The 20836-nt window shown below is 30.4% G+C and overlaps 1 protein-coding gene across 6 annotated transcripts in view; it reads right to left on the minus strand.

Moving 5' to 3' along the window:
- Positions 1–7597, minus strand: part of LOC107446245 (Mitochondrial calcium uptake 3) — a 58814-nt gene extending 51217 nt beyond the window's left edge. For 3 of the 6 annotated variants that reach the window (XR_011638237.1, XR_001584367.3, XM_016060845.3), the window contains exons 1-3: positions 7321–7596; positions 5327–5468; positions 1092–1202 (exon numbers count right to left, since the gene is read on the minus strand). Coding sequence is in view for 4 of the 6 variants with exons in the window: in XM_016060845.3 (XP_015916331.1) it covers positions 1092–1202; positions 5327–5468; positions 7321–7551 (484 nt within the window). In the remaining 2 variants the exon portion in view is untranslated. Of the gene's footprint in view, positions 1–1091; positions 1203–5326; positions 5469–7159; positions 7199–7320 lie in introns of those variants that run through there. The other 3 variants (XM_071187662.1, XM_016060856.3, XM_071187663.1) reach the window with 2 other exon arrangements.
- Positions 7598–20836: the final 13239 nt, after the last annotated feature.

A 20836-nucleotide genomic window follows, 5' to 3' on the forward strand; every position in this document is an offset into this window, starting at 1 on the left:
ACTATTGACTTGCAAAATGGAACTTTAGAATTAGTGTAGCTAAAATCTTTGTTTAGAGTAAATTATATAGCTCTACATTTGTAATGACACCGATGGTCGTTTAAATTACTTTGCAATATAAAATCATCTTCCAAAACAAGGAATGCAAATTGCGGAGATGATCTGGACAATGTACATTGGGCAATGTTAAATAATTTTAAAAAAAGGCATTGTATTTAAGAATTGATTAATTTGTAGCATAATAGTACAGCTACAAAAATTTGCAACACTTAAGGCCAAAGCCTAGTTCATTGCCAATACACATAAAAAATAAGATATGCAAAATGTGTTAACAATATTAAAATAGAAAAGAAAATAAACTATAAAATAATTCCTTGATCAAATGGACATTTTCATTAACCTTAAGATCTTAAACATTCATTGTAAAAATTAAGCTTAACAAATGACATTCCCAGATGATTTTTTTATCTCAAATCTAACAAATTAACCCTTCATACCATTAAGATCGAGTCAGTATGTGAAGATCTGATCATTAAAGCAAAAGTAATTCAGGGTAATTCACATTTTTCTTGTTTTTTGTGCACTGCATCTGTTCTAACTCAGGATAAGAGAAGTTAGTCAAAACTTACTACAAAAAGGAAGAACTGAAAGTAATAAAGTGTAATATATAAATGCAAAGCTTGAGAAAAGGACTAACACAGTAAATGGGCAAATCTTTGAATGAAATATCGTAACAATGAAAATGGCTGTAACAATACAACAATACCTAATATTTTATCAAGCAAAAATTATTTTTGATAAAACTAGCAATACAACAATACTTAATATTTTATTAAGCAAAAGTTATACTTGGCAAAACCACGTTATTAAATATTTTTAAATGAAAAATTTGACCAATAAAAAATATCAATCAAACAAAATTATTTTTGTTTTCAATTTATTGGAAACAAAAAAAATCAGCATTTCAGTATGAAGAGAAATTTTTCCTAATGTTGAAAGATTAGATAATGTTTAAAAAAAAATAAAAAAAACATAAAAACAACTCTGTATTTGATATTTAAAAAAAAAATGTTTTAAAAGCATATGATTACCTCTGTCATGCAAAGATCGAAACAAACTAGTAGACCCTTTTCGTCTATGAGGAGTAGTATCATATAATGAATGAAGTTCCTTTTTAGAGAGCACTTTACGTTTCAGTCGAGCTGCAAGTGTTTTAGAAAGTTTTATTTAATAGAATATCTTATTTAAACATAAGTGTAAAATTACAATGTAAATTATGAATATATGTTAGCTTTCTAATTTATGATCTCATTGTTAATAAAGAGCTGACACAACTACCTACCATTTTCTAGAAAATGCAGAAATACAATCTAGGTGCAGAATTTATAAGGAAACACTAAAACTTTTCCTGGTAGAAGATTATGGCAGGTCTTTCTATTCTTTTGACTATACAACAGGCCTTTCAGTTTTATTTTCCCTTGCAGACAAAAATAAGTAAAGACAAATATCTAATCACAGACTCAGCAGATTTATAATTTTTTATGGTGTGCAGATCAACACACAGGTTTCTGCTCTTGTGAATGTTTTTATAAATAAGCACTCAACGCAGAGGTTTATAAACATATAACACTGAGATTAAATACTGCGAAATCAACAAGAATGCTCTCCCTGGCAAAAAAATAATTGAATTTTTTTTTTTAAAAATTCATTTACTTTTTCATTCTAAGAACTGTAGATGCAAAAGGAAACGCTCATGAATTTATAAATAATACCTTATTGAGAACGTAGGTATTATTTATAAATCCATGACTTTTTACAATCTTCTATCAACGGATCCTTCCTTTTTTACAGAATTGCACATGAATCTTTCAAGTCCTGACATTTTCAAAATGATATTATTATAACACATGAATTTCAATTTGTGTAATTACTTTTTGAGGTGCTTAATTTCATTGCAAATTCCAGGAATTTAATGAAGTTCCAATAATTGTTAGATAAATAATAAAAGGTTTTTTGGGATTTTATTGTTAAATGAAAGATAGTAAAAGAAATTTAGATCTTTCTCTTTCATTTCGTCCATCCTGTTTTTGGTAATGTAATATTTTCTCATGTATTTCAATTACAATATCAAAAACTGCACATGTTTGACTGGCTACAAGCTAATACTTTATAAGCTAATTTGTTTTGAAAGAAATCAATCTCAGTGGAACTTTGTTTTGTTACTATGAAAAGTATTATATACATTTGCATTGATATTTTGCAGCCTATTATACTGTCATTGTGACTTAATAGGCTGCAGTACAATACATGAATTTTGGTTTGCGTAATTGAGAAATCACTTTTTGATGTGCTTGATTCTATTGAGAATCTTGATTGCTTATCTATTGTTTTTTGGCAGTTATTGTAGATTTTCAATTGGTTTTTAAAGTCTTAATTACTTACAATACATATATTTTAGTACAATATTACAACACACAAACTCAAATACCGTAATTTTGTGGAGAAACGCTGCCTTGGTATATACGCAGAGCTCTCAAAAAAAGCTTTTCACTGGATACGCCACACCACCAAATTTTACTACACTAACGCAGGTATTAATTACAGACTTAACACACGCTCTAAATACATATATATATACATATACATAGTTTAAATAGTTAAATGAAAACCAATCTGAACAAAATAATTTATAAATCAAAAACCATTAAATTGTTAAAAATATAAATGAAACGATCTTACTTTTAAATCAGCAATCTAAAATCTTGCTTTTGAAATAAACAATAAATCCAAACAAATTTTGTTTAAAGAAAAACTAAAGAATCATTTATTTTAGGAGTCTGTCTAGGTTTTTCTGAGAGGTACCTATTTTGTGAAAATTTAGACATCATTTGTGAAAATTAAAAATTATATTAAAAAATCAACACAAAAATATGGATTAATTGTTTCCTATGGGATACAAAAATAAAATTTTAAGAAAAAGTATTTTTGAAACTACCGTTTTTCCTAAAGTTGAATTTGTGAAGGTACCGCTAAACAGTAGTAAATTTGGCCTGGACAGACCCCTGTATTTAGATATCCCATATCACTGCACTTAAAATCCCTCAAAATCAGAACTCTCTGTATAAGAGTAAAATAGGTTTATTAATTCATTGTTTATTTCACTTTTACTTTTTACTTTTTCACCCACACTTTTAGCATCACTTTCGGTTTCATTTTGTCCCGGGATGATTTCCACTTTTTTAAGCCATTTATCACAGTTTCTTTTTCTCTTTTAACTGCTGGCAGCTCAAACGCAGCTGTATAATTTTTCCTCTTAATGGGAGGCATTTAAAATGTATAACTTAAAAACAAGTTAAAGTAAAATTTCAATAAAACAAAAGTTAAAACAAAGCAAAAAAATTAACGAAAATAGTATAAGCAAAAAAAAAATTTAACAAAAGAAAAATAATAATAAAACAAAAACGCAACAGAAGATCAGAATTGAAGATTAAATGATAAAAAAAAAATAAGCTGAGAAAGATGGTCAAACTCTAAAGACAGAAATACGAGCAATGAAAAAAAAGATAAAGTGCTCTCCCAAGCATTTTAAACAACTTTCTATATTCCCCATCTTCACTTCTTAAATCAGGCTTCAGAAAACAGCTCTTTTTTGAACTGATTCTGCCTAGGACAGTCTTTCTCTGATGTGTAAAATCCATGTGTTAAATTCTCACACATTGCTTTTTCCCCTTTTCAGTGACCTTCAGTTGAAAGTTTGAAATTCTTCTTTAACATCTTAATTGTAAGAATATTCAATGTCATCCCAAGCTCATCAGCGCCCTTTATTCATCTAACATTCACATGCTCTTATTAACCAGTTGAAGAAAAAAGGGGAGTAGAGAGGCATCTCATGACAAGTGGAAGAGTCATATTTCCTGGAAAAAATGGGGGGGGGGGCATTTGTCTTACAACTGATTTTATCACTGACCCCACCCTGATTTTCTTCATTCATTCCTTTCTGATTTATATTTCTCCACTCCATGTCCATTCCCCTACACTCAACAGCTGTTCATAGGGCAGAAAGGAAGGAGAGAATTTGTTTTCAGAAAATGATTCCAAGAAAGGATGGGGGAGGGAAAAATTCCAGGTGCGTTGACCATTCTTTGGAGTAACATTAAGCATGAAAAAATAAATAAAAAGCACTAGTAACAGGTGGAAAAAATTATGATGAAATTTCCAGTGGAGCTTCTAGAAAGCAAAATTTTCTAAAGAAAAAAAAAAGTAATACTATATAGGCCGCCCCGTTAGATACGACTTCATACTAAATTTTAAAATAATAACACCGCGGCGTAGCTCCGCAAAATTACGGTAATCACTTTTAGGGTTTAGGCATCATTTTTAGAAGTATTCAATGAATCGTGACTATTTCATTGAAAATCACATGGCTTATTTAACAGTTAGTGGTACAAATTTACAGATAGTTTTGAAATCCTGATATTTTAATGTGATAGTATTAAGGCACATGATTTCGCCGGGGGCACAGTTTAGTGATCATTTTTTTTTACTTGCTTGATTCTCAATAAATTCCATTCTAACTAGCATTGTCTATCCTTTTAGTCATTATTGCTACATATTTTCATACTTGCAAAAATTTGGAGGGTTTTTTTAGATAACATATTACGATACCCAAAACTCTAAGAAAAAAGCGGTTTTCTTTTCACAGATAATAGTTTATTTTAATAAGCTAGTAAGAAATAGTAATATCACCTATTTTTGTTTTGGCTACACAATTATATTGTACAGCCAAAATTTTTAGTACGTAAATCAATTTCAAATATTTTAAATCAAGTAAAATTTTATTCTATCTTTTAATTTATGCCTAAAATTTTTTAATTACTTGCATTACTTTTTTGATGGTAAAAAACCTTTGAAAATATGGTTTTTAATTCTTACAAACTGAAATTCTGTTTAAATACTAGCTGAAATTAAATTTAAAAAAAGAACAAAAATGTGTCTTATCAATAATTCTAGTATTTAAAATTGGAAGCACAAATCAATACACTAATGGATGTTTAAAGAAAAGTGAAACTCTCAAAAACAAGTTAAAAATACAGATAAAATTAGAGATCAGCAAAATTTTAAGAAAATAAACAACATTAATATAATTTAATAGATGGTTCACAGAAAAATAAAACTGAATGTAGTTGAAAGTTAATATCTTTAAATATTTCAAAAAATTCACATATGTTTTTAAAAATATAAGGAAAAAATACAAAACTTCTGTAGGACAAAAACAAATAAATTAGCAAATGCATCCATCGACAGTAATAATTAAAATAAAACTTACGTCGAGGATCAGAATCGGTTACCGAATCTAAGAAATCTTGAGGTGTCATATAAAGCTGCCCATCATATTCAACAGATGCAAATTTTATATATCTTCTCTCTCTCTGGGTTAACTGAGACATTTGCACATCTTCATCTTTAGACTATTGAAAAAAGAAATACAATAAATATTAATCTTCACTGTTTAGATATTTAAGGTGTACATAATATAATGTTAGACAATTTTTATTTCTCAATAAACATATTTTTCTTTTTTGACAGATTTCAAATATTAAGAAATTGGTAGATGGACTTAATTTAATTTAGTAAGAAGATAAATAAAAAAAATTGGAATCCATATTACCGTTTGCAAATTTTGTTATACCTATGAAGGATAGAGTGTTCAATGGAAGGAAAAGCACAATAAAAATTTTCTCTCAAAATCAGATTCAACAATATTTAACAGAATAGTATTAAAATTCTACTGCAGAGTGGCAAGCAATAGTATTATGTTGTTTTTCAGCATTATCATTTTCAAATATGCGCAAATCAAAAAGAAATATATCATTTTTTAAAATTTAGGGTAATCCCTAATTATGGGATGGTTAAGTTTTGTTTCTGCTCTGGCTTAAGAAGGAACATCTATTAAAGATAAAAGAAAAAAATTATCATCCTGCAACTCGCTGAAGTTCTGGAAGTAAGTTCTCATTATGTTCTTATTTATTAATAACAAAATATTTTATTTAAACTTCTTTTAAATATCTCTTCTAAAGTACAATATTTATAAACACATTATCTTAATGAGACTTTTTTTTAAAAGATCGTATTGTTTATGCACAACAATTTGTGAATATGTTTAAACTACCCCTGAGCTTACATTATTTGAAAAATGGACTGTGACCAATTTCTATTATAACCTAACTTTTATAGTAATTAATTAGTTTATAATCAATTTTATGTTAGCTCTCTAAGATTTCTAAACTAATGACAATTAGCACTAACTGAAACTGAATTTCTCGTTCAAATCACAGGGGCTAAATCAATGTCTATTTTGCTCTCAAAGTCCATTTTGCTAAAGAAAAAAAAAAAAAAAAAACATACACATAAAAAAATTTTACAAATTACATTTGAATTTATTGTTTATAAAAAGAGAATTTCACAAGCTTTATAGAAGCCCATCACTGTAACTCATTTATTTTCTTTCATTTTTTATGCCAATCTATTTCTTAGACAGCTGGTGATTATTTTGGTGTAGATACCGATACAGAAATCTTCTGGGATTCGTATATTAGATTAAGAAAGCACTATAAGGGAGAAACTTTTCATCGCAAATTCAGTTTCCCCTCCATAACTTAAAATTTAAAGTATAGAAAAAGTGAGTTCAGATACATAAGAGCAAGCCAAGAAGTTTTAATTGCTGAAAAAATATTTCAAAATGAAAAAAGTCATAATCCTAAGTTAATCTCTTAGAACTTGTTTCTGTTTTGATAGTTTGTAAGTTGCTTTTTTTTTCAGCATTTGCACTTCAGAGCTCACTCTAAGAGAGGAGAAAGAGAATTTGCAATGAAAAGTTTCTCCCACGGCATAGCGTCCTCTTAATGAATTGATTGGGGATATTTCGTGTCAGGTGTTATAAAATAACGAAATAACAGTTTGCATTATTTATTTACTTCTTGCGAAATTTATACAGTATTTTCGGGTGAATAATTCAACTATTTCAAGACCTTAAATTGCAATGATACTAGGTTAATGCAGAACAGTCGCTGGGCCCTGGCGGCAAAAGTGAACTTGTTAAAAAATGGAAAAATTTTGTTGGTTATTTTTTAAAAAAAATACTAGCCCGTAGGTCACTAACAGTGGAGGAGCAAGAGATGGACATCTGTCTACGGGCGTAGCTTCAGAAGAGCTGAAAATATAAGGTCAAATTGACATTAAATAATTGCAAATGAATACCATATCATCCCCAAAATTCAATTTAGACTCTTAAGTAATAAACCATACTCTACTTCAGCTTACAGGTTTTGTTTGTTGATTGGCACGAACTAATGCTATATCTCTTTTAGCACCAAATTTCTGAAGTTTATCGCTAAATATTAACAAAGTTACACCAGCACCCAAAGTAGCTCCGAGGTAACAGATTCTATCTTTATTAACTTCAGAAAAATAAAATGCTTTTCGGGAAAAATCATGCTTATTTAAGCTATTAAACTTCATAAATATTTTCCGATAGAAACTTCTGAACGACATTGTTTACATTTACGCAATATTTCCTTGAACCGTTTCTAGCTGTTTAGTTCTGTTCAATATAATATTGTGCAAACAAGAGAAATAGGGTGTCATCATTTTCCGAAAGCCTACTTGGTGGCGCTACTAATACATGGTGTTTTCAATACAACAAAAACAAATTTCGAGATTTTACCATCACGATTTTCGGTTAGAAAGTTAACGTTAGTTACATCTACTTACTATAATTTATTTGCGATCGCAGTGCTAGAATACGCCATATGGGTAGAAGACCAATTCCATGTCTTGACCCTCCCTCCTCTTTTCAGGTTGTAGTTGTTGTAGTTGTTGTTACTTTACGTCGCACTAGAGCTGCACAATGGGCTATTGGCGACGGTCTGGGAAACATCCCGGAGGACGATCCGAAGACATGCCATCACAATTTTGATCCTCTGCGGAAGGGATGGCACCCCCGCTTCAGTAGCCCGACGACCTGCGCGCGAAGTCGAGCACTTTACGGTAGCACAGTTTAACGAGGACCAATACCGCACACCCTCGGTCCCTACGCAGACTGATCCAAGTGGTCACCCACCCGCACACTGACCGTAGCCAGTGATGCTTGACTTCGGTGATCTGCTGGGAACCGTGTCTTAACGATCAGTCCACTGCGGGACCTTTTCAGGTTGTAAAGGAATGTACTATGATATTTTCGTCTTTCTTAATATTTTTCGTATTTAATTGTCAGTGGACTGATCGATAAGGCACGGTTCCCAGCAGATCACCGAAGTCAAGCATCACTGACTGCCGTCAGTGTGCGGGTGGGTGACCACTTGGATCAGTTTGTGTAGGGACCGAGGTTATGCGGTATAGATCCTCGTTAAACTGTCCTACCCTAAAGTGCTCGACTTCGTGAGCAGGTCGTCGGGCTACCGAAGCGGGGATGCCATGCCCTCTGCAGACGGTCAAAATTGTGATGGCGTGTCTTCGGATCATCCTCAGGGATGTTTCCCAGACCGTCGCCAATAGCCCATTGTGCAGCTCTAATGCGACGCAATGAACAACAGCAGCAACTTAATTGTCAAATCTATTATCTGTTAATCTATTTGAAAATGAAGACAGAAACTCTCCACTCGCTAATGGTGAGAGCAGGCGAAGTATTGTCATAGGTAGAGAGTTCTACTCTACGTCACCTGTAGCCAATTTCGATCGCTAATTGTGTGAGGCAATATTTCTAAACAGATAATTATATTTTTAATAAAAGAAATAAATAATAGAATTTCTGACAAATCTGCTGTCATAAGATATCAATGCTGTTAAATAATTTTGATAATTCTCTAGTGAAAATTCGTTTTAAAAAATATTATATTATATTGTTTAAAAAAAAAAGGTGACATAGAAAGAACTCGTTTTTTTTGTAGTCCTGGTGTGGCTTCTTTTAACTTGCTTATTACTATTTATTTTTGTTGCAAGCAGTGCATGCATTAGTGTTAGTATTTAGTTAGCGAGACAAAGTATATATTGCAAATTATCATTTAGATTTAAATTTCGAAGTTAGAATATTGTTGACAAAGGTAGGTACTTTATTAAAGCCGCACTACTGCTGCACAATTGACTATTGGTGACTGTCTGGGAAACATCCCTGGGGATGATCCGAAGACACGTCATCGCAATTTTGATCCTCTGCAAAAGGGATGACTCCCCTGCTTTGGTAGCTCGATGACCTGCGCACGAAGTCGAGCATTTTTACGGTAGAACAGTTTAACGAGGACTGATACCGCTCACCCTCGGTCCCTACGCAGTCTGATCAAAGTGGTCATCCACCCAATAATTCTTGACTTCGGTGTTCTGCAGGGAACAGTGTCCTTACGATCAGTCCACTGCCTGGACTTTGACAAAAGTAAGAAGTCTTTTATCACAATTCTATTTCTAACAGTAATTTTAAATTTTTATAACCTCTCAAACTACATGCTTACTATCTTTTCACCATTTATGTTTATTATAATATAACTAGATTGCACTGTCTTCCCCGTTTTCTGTCTTTTCATTAGTTACTGTGGGCACGTTGAGTTTGCGGTGCTCGCCACCTCACTTCAAGTTAAATAGCCTCAAAATATACCGGATACTCAGAATTGTAGGTGGTAAAGAGTCTGCAGCGCTTACTAGAGTAGAAAACACTATCTATAAAAAATATTTTATCTCTTGTAGTGTTTTAAATAAGGATTTTTTTCAAAATTTAATTAAAACGATATTAAATTGTGTAGATTGTCATCTTTTTCTCATGATTCGAAAGGAAAGAGAGAGTAACAATAAAAAATAAAAAAAGATGATAAATTGATGGTCAATCTTTGATCCAGACAGGTCTTTCTTTTATCTTGTGCAGTGTTTTAGAAAAAGGATTTCTTCAAAATTTAATAAAAAAGATGTATGAAATTGTGTAGCGTTACCTTTTTCGCGTGATTCGGAAGCAAATGAGAAGGAAATAAATAAGAAAGATCATAGAATTATGGTTTTTGAGTCAATTTATAATTAGTTATATTGCATAATATAACTGTAATTTTGAATCAAATTAGAAAAATCCAAGTAACACAAAACATCCTTCAAATATCTTAATGAAATCAAATACATATTTGAAATTTTCAATAAAAAAAACATGACTTTTCATTTTAGATTGTTGCCAAATACCATTCATTCATTTTCTTCAAGAAGAAATTAGGTTTTATTTAGAAATTTTCATCATTACATTATAAAATAAAATAAAATATTAGTTAAAATTAAAACTGGGCAGATTTCAGAAATAGTAGTGAAATATCATTTAAATGTCGCAAAATGATGTTGTTTCTAAAATATTAGCGGAATATCCATTCTAATAACGATATCAAACGTCTATATTTCAAAAAGAGATGCAAACAAATGCAGATGGTCATTAAGAGAATGATTTAATGCAATAAAGAATGTTAAATTTTTGTTAATACGAATCTTTAAGTAAAGAATAAGAATCATTAGGGGCTTGTTTAGTTTTCAATAAGTCTATTGATTGCTCCGTCGTTGAAATGACAAACGGTTGCTGCTGCACAATGGGCTATTGGAAGCGATCTGGAAATTATCTATGAAAATGATCCGGAGACAACATACATACGCCACATTCCGTTTTACCGGGAGGACGTATTCTCACACCATCTATCCATCCGCAGATCGTAATTTAGACCTGAACCAGAACACGATCCATTTCCGATCCCCAGAGGTATATTATATTTTATTTTATAACCTTCAATAAACAGCCGAACAGAATTTTGGGTTTATGACTACTAATGTTCAACTCCGTAGCCTTATAATTTTGAACCCACTCCAGAAGACAAGGAAACTCCTGGTTCAAGTATTGGGGAGAAATTTGCCTTCGTGGAGGATTTTTTTGATGGAACTAACCCGCATTTGCGCTACATATAGAGAAAAACTACTAAAATCTCTCGGTTTGCTTGACAGCAAGGATACTCTAACCCATGATCCATCTACCACTGAGGATATTTTATGGCAGCACTGTGGTCGGTGCGAGCCGGGTGTGGAATTCGTATCGACCAATTATCGCTGGGATTCAAACCCGGTTCACTTCATTGGAACGCGAACGTTTTATCTCCTAATGAGAACTTGGAGGACATTACAACCACGACAGTTTTAGCGTATATTTGTCACCATTTTGTACACTGGGAGTCATAGGCCAGAGGGGATCGAACTCACACAAACAATAACAAAGGCGCCTACATGTTGAAAAATAATCAAGCTACCAGTTCGTTTCTACTGAGCCAGATTAAGAACTTTAGAAGCTCTAAGCGCTTAAAAAATTTTAAGCATCTTAAATGTAATTAAAAATATCAACACAAATAAAAAAATATTTCTTTAAAATTGAAATTAAAGTAAGTTCACTATAATAAATAAATTTACATATGTGTCAAATTTAACACTTTTTGTTGAGGATCTAGTGAATATCAAAATGTTTCAATTAACTTTTTGAGGGGTTTTCAATACTAACCACATGCTCTATAATCTTAGAGTCAAACAAAAATAATTCTTGTGTTTTATTTTTTTTTTAAATTACCGAACCACGAGCTATTTTTTTAAAATTTTAGTTTTATTCCCTATACCTTAATTTTTTATTCAAATTTTCCGGATGTTTAGTAACGTCTTCTAATATGCTTTTGAAATTTTTCTGAAAACTAAGCGAAAAAAATATTTTTTTTGTGGATCTCCAGTTGATATGTATTCATGTAAAAAAAAAGTGATCGAACTTCAATGAAATTTTATAAAGAATACGAAAACATACAAAAGCTTAATACTACATAAAAAAGGAATTAATAATCAATGAAAATAACGAACACTATTTTTTTTTCATATCTGAGAATGTTGGGTAACCTGTTACAGTTCATGGTGAATTTATAAAAGTTCCAACAGCATTTATTATTAACTGAGTTAACTCACTTTCGCATTTGTAACGATGGCAGCTTTCGATTAAAATTTCCATCAATTTCCGACAAGCTAGAGTACTTTCTATTGGAGCTCCGTGATTATTGATAATACAAGTTGCTATCGTTTCCTGAACACAGAAACAGAATTTATTACCATTTTATCGGGAAATAGGACGTATCATCAATAGATATTTTGGTCACTTTCTCAAAATGCTCCAAATGAAATTAGCATTCTATTGGCAAAACAAGTTACGATTGTTTCCGCACCACTGAAAGCTAAGTTTCTTGTCATTTTATCACTAAAATTAATTTTTCGTTAAACAAAACTTTTAATCTTTTCCACCTAACAAGTGGAATCCTCAAATTTCAACTGAAAACTTGTGTCTGATGACAATTCAAGTTAGAAATGTTTGCTAAAAGTTTATCTCAATTTAATGGCAATATTAATTTCTACCCTCTTCCAAAAAAACAGGTCCAAAACTAAAATAAATAAAATAATGTGAAATAAAAACTATGCATTTTAAATATACTTAAAAGAAAAATAATAATTATATTTTTGTCACAGAAAAAACGAAAAATACAGACCCATCATTTTCTAGAGATAGAGAGGGAGAAGAATTGAAGTTGGTGTTCCCCTTCTCCGTCCTTAGAAAGTGATGCGTCCAACCTTTTTTGTTATAAGTGAGACAAAATCAAGCTATTTCCTTTTTTTTCCCGCTCACATGAGAAATGTAGTGTTTAAAGAGCTATTTTGCATTATTATTTTACTTATTACTATTAATCAAAAATATTCATTTAATATCTTAAATGTACAGTAAATTAAGGTTTTGAATTAATAATAAATTAATTTTATAATTGAACCATTATATGTTACTACAATTAGATTTCATTTCAGTGAAAATTACAGCAGAAAGTGGGTTATGTATATAAGTGATAGACTGGTAGAGCGATTACTTTAAACGCACAATATGTTTTTTATATTGAATTGTATTGAACACTAATTTTACTGAAAATTCAAAAAATAAAACGGATAGAATCGATCGAATAGAATACGATCAGAATAGTCTATCATTTTAATCTATTTATATTTTGTTTACATAATCTGTTGGTTAGAGCAAACCGATTGTTATTCGCCTGTCAATCTGATCACAGTGTGGTAAGGATAATATTTCAGACTAAAATATTTTAAAATGATCGTAACAAGTGAAAGACCACATGCAAATGACAGAAAATTTAATTATAATAATTTGAAAAATTTCTTCCTTTCTCTAATAAAAGAATTTAAGTCACTTAAATTTAAAAAAAAAAACAACTGTTAACAGCCAATTGCAATGGTTTAGACTAACTTTTAAATTAATTATTAGTTAAAATAACCTAACCATTTAACTAGTAATTTTCATTGTCCTCAGGATCTTTGATGTGCATAAATGATCTAATATTATTTTGAGAAGTTTTATATTTTTTCCAATTATGATTTTAAAGAGGGATTAGAAATGTTTTAACACATTAAACTAATACGTTAATATAATATATTGTTTTATATGCTTAACTAACATTGTTTACTAATTTTCATTTTTATAGCACCCTATTCAATATAACAACATCACTGGCTGCTGTCAGTGAGCGGGTGGGTGACCATTTGGATCAGTCTGAGTAGGGACCGAGGGTATGGTCCTCATTAAACTGTTCTACCGTAAAGTGCTCGACTTCGCGTGCAGGTCGTCTGGCTACTGAAGCGGGGGTGCCATCCCCTCTGCAGAGGATCAAAATTGTGGTGGCATGTCTTCGGATCATCCTCAGGGATGCTTCCCAGACCGTCGCAAATAGCCCATTGTGCAGCATTAGTGCGACGTAAATGAACTACTACTACAACAATCAATATTACAACTCTATTTTTTACCTATTTCCCAGGCTTTTTATTTAAAGACAAAATAGGAATTCAAAAACTATCGCTATTAAAGTAATTTAAAGAGTTATTAAAATATAAAGTTATTAAAATAAAAGTTATTTAAATATGGCGAAATTATCAGTTTGTTTAACTAGTGTAATGTGCTGCAAATAAGTATTCCATGTTGGAAATAACTATTATTTATTACATCTTCTCATATTTCCACAACACAAACAAATATAACAATCAGACTAAACACAAAATAATATAAAAATTGATTTCGAGCAAGAGAATGTTCAAAAGCAGTGTTTCCATTTTCAGTTCTCGGATCGAATTCTCATCTCATCGCCAAAAGACGCCACTCGCCAAGACAGGCGCGCCAAACTCTCACACTAGCTAACTTTGAGCAAACTTTTCTCAGTTTATACTAGACTGGTTTTAATTGTATTCAAAATATTGTTTTGATACATTTTTAAACTTTAAAAATAATGTAGAATTTTGAATTTTTTTTATCAAAGGAATACAATTAAGACTTTAATCATGAAAATAAAGGGGGGAAAAAACGGTAGATGATAAATTCAGTATTTTTTTTAATTATAAAAAGTTATAAAATTGTTAACTATAACATGAAGAAAAAAAATAGAAAAGTTTTTGAAAATCGATTCAATATTTTTTGAGAAAGAGTGCTTACAAAATAAAATAGTGAACATCCTGATTATCTTTTCATTAAATATAGTCCGATTTTCCCGTACTCAGACTCAATCTGGCAGGGTTCCAGGGTAAAATCTTAAATGTGCTAATTAATTAATGTACGCTATATTTAAATAATAAATATATATAATATATATATTAAATAATAATTATATAATAAATAAGAAATCAGACTCAAAAACGTACTTTCCCTGAATAAACAATTTATTTCAGTGGATTTAGAATTTTGACACTCAAAATATGGATGTTAGCTAGCAGCAAGCAGCAATCTGGAAAATATGGTCCCAATAGTGTAGGCAAGAGAGCAGTCGAAAGTTTGGACCACTTAATGTTAATTTCACTTTATGCCCATTTCGTTAAATCACGAGAAATTTTTCAACGAATCAAAAGAATTTTGTATGCAATTATAAATTTCGTTAATCCAAAGAAAATTAAATTTTTATAATTTTTAATTATTTTATCTAATGGTCGTTGCAAAATTTTTGAATTTTAATGTCTATAAATTTTTACACCATTTTGAATTATGTAATTTTAAATTACACAATATAAAATTTCATCGGAATAGAATGAATAGTTTCTGAGTTTAAAAATTTTAAAAGACCGTATGTTTAAGACTTGATTTCTCGAGAACTATTCCTCCAACTTCGTTTAAATTTTGTATTTTGTCTCTTAAAATTACGTTCTTTAAAATGTAATAACCCACACAAATTCTCTTCATTAGATTAAATAAATAATAATTATTATTATTTTACGTGCGATTATATTCGGAGAAATAAATTTTATGATTGAGTGCAAAAATCTTTTGATTCGCTTATTAAGTTTAAGTTTAAGCCCTCGAACTAATAAATGCACTCGATTCAGTGCATGAAAATCCGATTATTAGATTAGATTAAAAGTTTCCAGGCGTTTACTTTTTATTTTGAACACGACATATCAAATTTGGAAAATTTAACATGAGCTGTAGTAGAGCACACGATTCGTCTTAAAAACAAATAATTCATTTTGTTTAAAATAAAATTAAACTCACATTATAAAATGTGACGATTTTTCACATGAATTTTGAAGGTAATGAAATTTTTCCATTGGCAAATATATGTCATTGACATTTGAAATAATCTATTTAAAAATATCCTATAATGTTGTAACAACAGTTTCAATAATCTATAAATGGATAGGGGGAACACAAGTTAAAACTAACTTTAAAAAATTAATTGTTACTTTATACGTCATTTGTAAAGTCTTCGAAGAATCTCTTTGGTATTCTTGCTTCTTTTTTCCATTCTCGTTGCATTATTAAAACTTTTAAAAAAAATGGTCATTAGTTCCCCAAAATGTTTCAGAGATGAAAAGGATGCTTTGACACTCAGTGTGGTAATCAATTTGTTACACTTGCTTACGCGAAGCTTCTTCACTGCTCTAGTTTTGTATTTCAGGCACCAGCTATCCACCAACGTTTCATATACGCTATCGACTATGTCTGTTTGGAAAAAAGCATTGGTCATTTCGGGATGGGATACTTTCTATCTTTTTTCTTTTCTTGGTATTGAAGTAAATATAATACAATATCAATGTACTTTAAAGTATGATCTTGTGTAAAAGCTTATAATCGAATTAAGTCGACGTCATTTCAGTTGGCTGGGGTGCTTGAGGCCGGAATGGTCCTTTACCCCTTCATCATCAGGTGAGGATCGTTGAGGTGAATACCTTCTGGTTCTTGTTGCCTAGAAATAACAGTAGGAATTAATGAATGGGCACATTACCCGAGTAATTATCGTCAATTGTGATGTAATTTGAAAGTACATAAATATAACATAAATATAAAATAAATAAGTACATAGATATATAAAAGTTAAAATTGATCAAAAAACGAAATTTAAACTTCCTGTACGAAGTTTGTCGGTATAACAAGACAACACAAGCACATATCCCGACATACATCACAATGTATCTCTTTTATCTAACAAAAGTCTTCTTAGTACCCCATCCAAATCAAATTGATTTTAGTCAACTCATATCATACATTTAAAATTCCCCATGTTCATATACTCATTTAATAGCGCCATTCAAATTGAGTTGACTCTAGTCAACGCATTATATACATTTATTTTCCCCATATTCATTATGAATATCGTCACATTATTAGTGCCATAAAATATTATGTTGTTGTTGCTGTTTCTAATGCCATTTGCCACACTAGCAAGCCAGCGTGGTATGGCCAAGAATTTGTCTTCAGCCACACACACGTCACACCCGTTTATAGGGCGCACTCATTCCTTCTTCCACAGATCGTAATTTTTGACCTGGATCAGTTAACGATTGATCTCCAATTAAGTACCCCTAGAGGTCTGATTTGTTATGGGAACATGAAGGACTTTGTGACTCGACAGATTTAACGTACATCAATCACCATTTACTACACGGGGAGTCTTCGGCCGGCGGGGTTTGAACCCACGAAATCTCGGACGTGGGCCCAGCGCTCTACGGACTAGGCTATCCCGGTTCATAAAATATTATTTTTCCCTCCGTACGTTCCATTGAGTTAATACTCAATGGAACATACATAATAATGAGAAAAAAAATAATAACAAACAACTGATTAAAAAAAAAGGATTAAATTTTTTTAAAAAAAACCGGAAAATAAAAGATATAATCTTTTCATCAGCCCACACGATTATATCCGCAAAAAAGAGTGCTTTCTGATATTGTATCAATATAGCCAAAGCAAAATATATTAATACAATAGTGTGAGGAGCACTCAAAATTTTTTTTTTCTTTTTTACAAAATAAAACAAATAAAATAGAACGCAATAAGTAAAAATAACACGTAAAAACAGAAAATAAAATAAAAGAAAAAGAAAAAACAGTNTAAGGATTTTTTTTATGGTACAAGTGTTTACAGCACACATGTGGAAAAATAAATACAAAAATTTTAAAATCCAAGGACAACAATAAATGTTAAAAATCAGTTCAATTATGAAAATAATCCATTTCAAACAATAATGAGATTTAGAAGAATATGAAAATAAATGCATATTTTTGTTGCATATTTTAAAATATTTCCATAAAATAAATAATATTTTATTTTATGGAAAAGAGCTGTGCGTATTGCTTTTTTTATTAATTTTTATTTAAATTCTAAGACAACTTTCTCACCTGAGTATGAAATTAGTTAATTGAATAATATTCAGTTAAAATTCTCGTATTAAATTCAGTTAAACTATGTAAAAAAAAACTTTTTTTACATATTTTAAATAACATTACATAATTAAATTTTATTACGTTATAGGATTCATAGGATAGTTCTACTCCAGCCTCTTTTTATAAATTATTAATTCAAATTCAATTTTCATGGAATTAAGCATATGGCAATTTAAAAGCAAAGCATGCAGTGATACGCTTCGATAATGTTTTAATCTAGCAGTATATATATATATATATATATATTTTATCTTTGTCATGAAGCAAAATCCATTTGCTTTGAACAATAACATATCTATTTGCTATAAAACTATTCAAAGTATCACTTGAATTAAACTTTTCATTGTAATTAAAAATTCCGGCGGATGAGATTAAACCAATTATATGTTTGCATGGTTTATTATATTATGTTATTATTGTTTTGTAAAGGCATACATAGAAGGAAAAAATCATGAAATATTATCCTTTAAGTGATAAAATTGCACCAAAATTTTGTCCAATACATTGGATGCTGGTTCTTTGGAGGATAGTCTGAATTATTTTATTTTTGATAAGAATTTGGGACAGAATTTCTTTCGAATCGATAAATATTTTATTATGAAGTCACTTCTAAATCTTGTGATAGAAAAATATACTCTTTTGTTAGAAGGGAATCCAACCATCAGGATGGAGAACAAAATAACGCCCTCCATTTGTGATCTAGAAATAAAGAGGATTAAGGAAAATTCTTTTTGGACCACACCCTTCCAAAATTAAATGCTATCGTTATTTTAAAATTCGCTTATGATAGTGTACTCCCATGTGGTAGCTTTTTTTTTTCTTCTTTTCTCTTTTAGTGAGATCGCAGATATATTGAAATAGAAAGTGAAGTTAGTACTTTTAAGGTTTTCTTCGAAAGTCTTTTACCAAGAAAAAAAAAAAGAAGTCGTAGTTGGAATGCCTTGAACAAAGCTATATTTAAAACTATAAATTCTACTTTCTCTAAAAGAATCGTTTGGAGTTGGACATATTGATATTTTTTTAAAAATTTGAAAATTAAAACTATTTTTCGTCTTAGTGACAATAATTTAAACTAATTTCGATCAAACATTGCATCGAAAAATATCGAAAATTGAAAGAATCTCTAGAAATTTAGGAGTAAATCATTTCAATTAATTAAAAGAAAAATACAAGTTAAACTATTTATTATTTAAGAAAAGGTGTAAAGCAATATCATTTTCATACATTATTTAATTCGATGCGTGTTAACTTGCAAAAAAAAAAAAAAAAAAAAGTTATCAAAGATCAAGAAATGATGAAAATGCTCTTCCGTGGACATTTAAATTAAATGAATAAATCAAATTCTAAAAAAATAATAAAGTGGGGTATTAGACAGAGGACGTTATTTTAAAAGAAATTAAGATCGTAGAAAGAATCATCCCGGTAGCACAGTTCAGCAGCAAGTTAAAATAACTTTCCAAATATTAAAAATATAGATAACAAACACTCTTCATTATCACAAAGCTGTCTATTCCTTCATATTTCTTTATCGTGCCATTTTTATAATTAGCTTATGGGCATAGACAAAATTTGGGCCAAACTTAATCTGACACTAATGAATAACTGTTAGATTTTCACAACAGAAACAATAAAACATTATTCACTTAAAGTTTTATTTTATTTGATGATGGCTCTTTTAAGGAACAGGCCTCAGAAGCTAATTATTATAAATCATGCATTCTATGTGACCATCCATTGGTGATTCTTATGATCTTTTGATTCTGATGTAATCAAATCTGAATAAAATCCATCTTTTTCTGTAATCCTTCTAAGAGAAGAATGACTTTATTGACAAATCCGTGCTTCTGAGCGAGCAACATCTACCTTTGCAAATTCATGACTCGAAAACAAACCTAAGTGTACCATTTCATCTGATGATAGACACTTTAAAAAATAACCTTAAATACAAACTATTATAAACCATTAGTCTATGTGACCGTAGGTGACTCTAACGATAGATTAATTTCTTCTCTTGAAATGATGCATGTCTAATTTCAATCAAGTCTAAGAGAAACATTTATTTCTTATCTCTGCATTCTTTTAAAGAGAAGGATGAAATTATCGTTTAATCAATACTTCGAAGCGTGAAGCCAACAAATATTAATTCATTTGATGGTAGATCCCATGAAAAACAACCTCAAATACGAGGATGAAAAACATTATACTATACATTAATAACATTATACTTACTATATTTTAACTCCTCTTTGGAAACAATACTTGTCTAGTTCAAAATAATTCCCAATAAAATTTGTCTCTTGTTTTTGCAATAAATATGAAATTATCGCCAAATTAGTACTTCTAAGCATGCAACACTCACGCTTGTAAATGTATGATTCTTCTCTTTAGTACTCAAGTATCATTTCATTTGATGATTAGAGATTTAAAAGAACAATCTAAGTACAAATTGTAATAAACCATTCTTCGATATTGCCTTAAGTGACTCTCACGATAAATAAATATCCTCTTTTGCAATAATACATGTTTGTTTTTAATCAAGTCAAAATAAAATCTGTCTTTTCTCTCTGCGATCTCTTAAAGATATGGGAGAAATTATCAATAAATCAGTACTTTAAATCGCACAACAGCTGTCTTAGCAAATTTGTGATTCGTATCTTTAGCACACAATCAAGTTTGGGTCAGTAAACAGAGCAATTATTTATAAATAAAGTTATCTCACTTAAGCAAATCAGTTGAAATCTCAATGCAGTCAAACTAATAGACTACACGCGATGAACTAATCTTTTAACTAATTCATATTCCGTGTAAACATTTGCCTCAATCTTTCGAGCCAGTATAGAGGTTTAACGGGTTCTAGTATTTAATGAGTTTTTCTTTTCCCTGTGTGAAGGGGAAAAAAATCTCACTCCTTTGCCTTTGTATAGGTATGGAAAGCGGAAGTTAACGTTTTGGCTATAAGGACGGTTTGCAGTTAACCTTGCAACTCCACAGCATTAATCAAAATATACGCGTTGTCTATTTACCAGTTTTAGTAGTATTTTTAACAAGATTTTGC

The sequence above is a fragment of the Parasteatoda tepidariorum genome, chromosome X1 (genome assembly GCF_043381705.1).
Source record: "Parasteatoda tepidariorum isolate YZ-2023 chromosome X1, CAS_Ptep_4.0, whole genome shotgun sequence".
Taxonomy (NCBI): domain Eukaryota; kingdom Metazoa; phylum Arthropoda; class Arachnida; order Araneae; family Theridiidae; genus Parasteatoda; species Parasteatoda tepidariorum.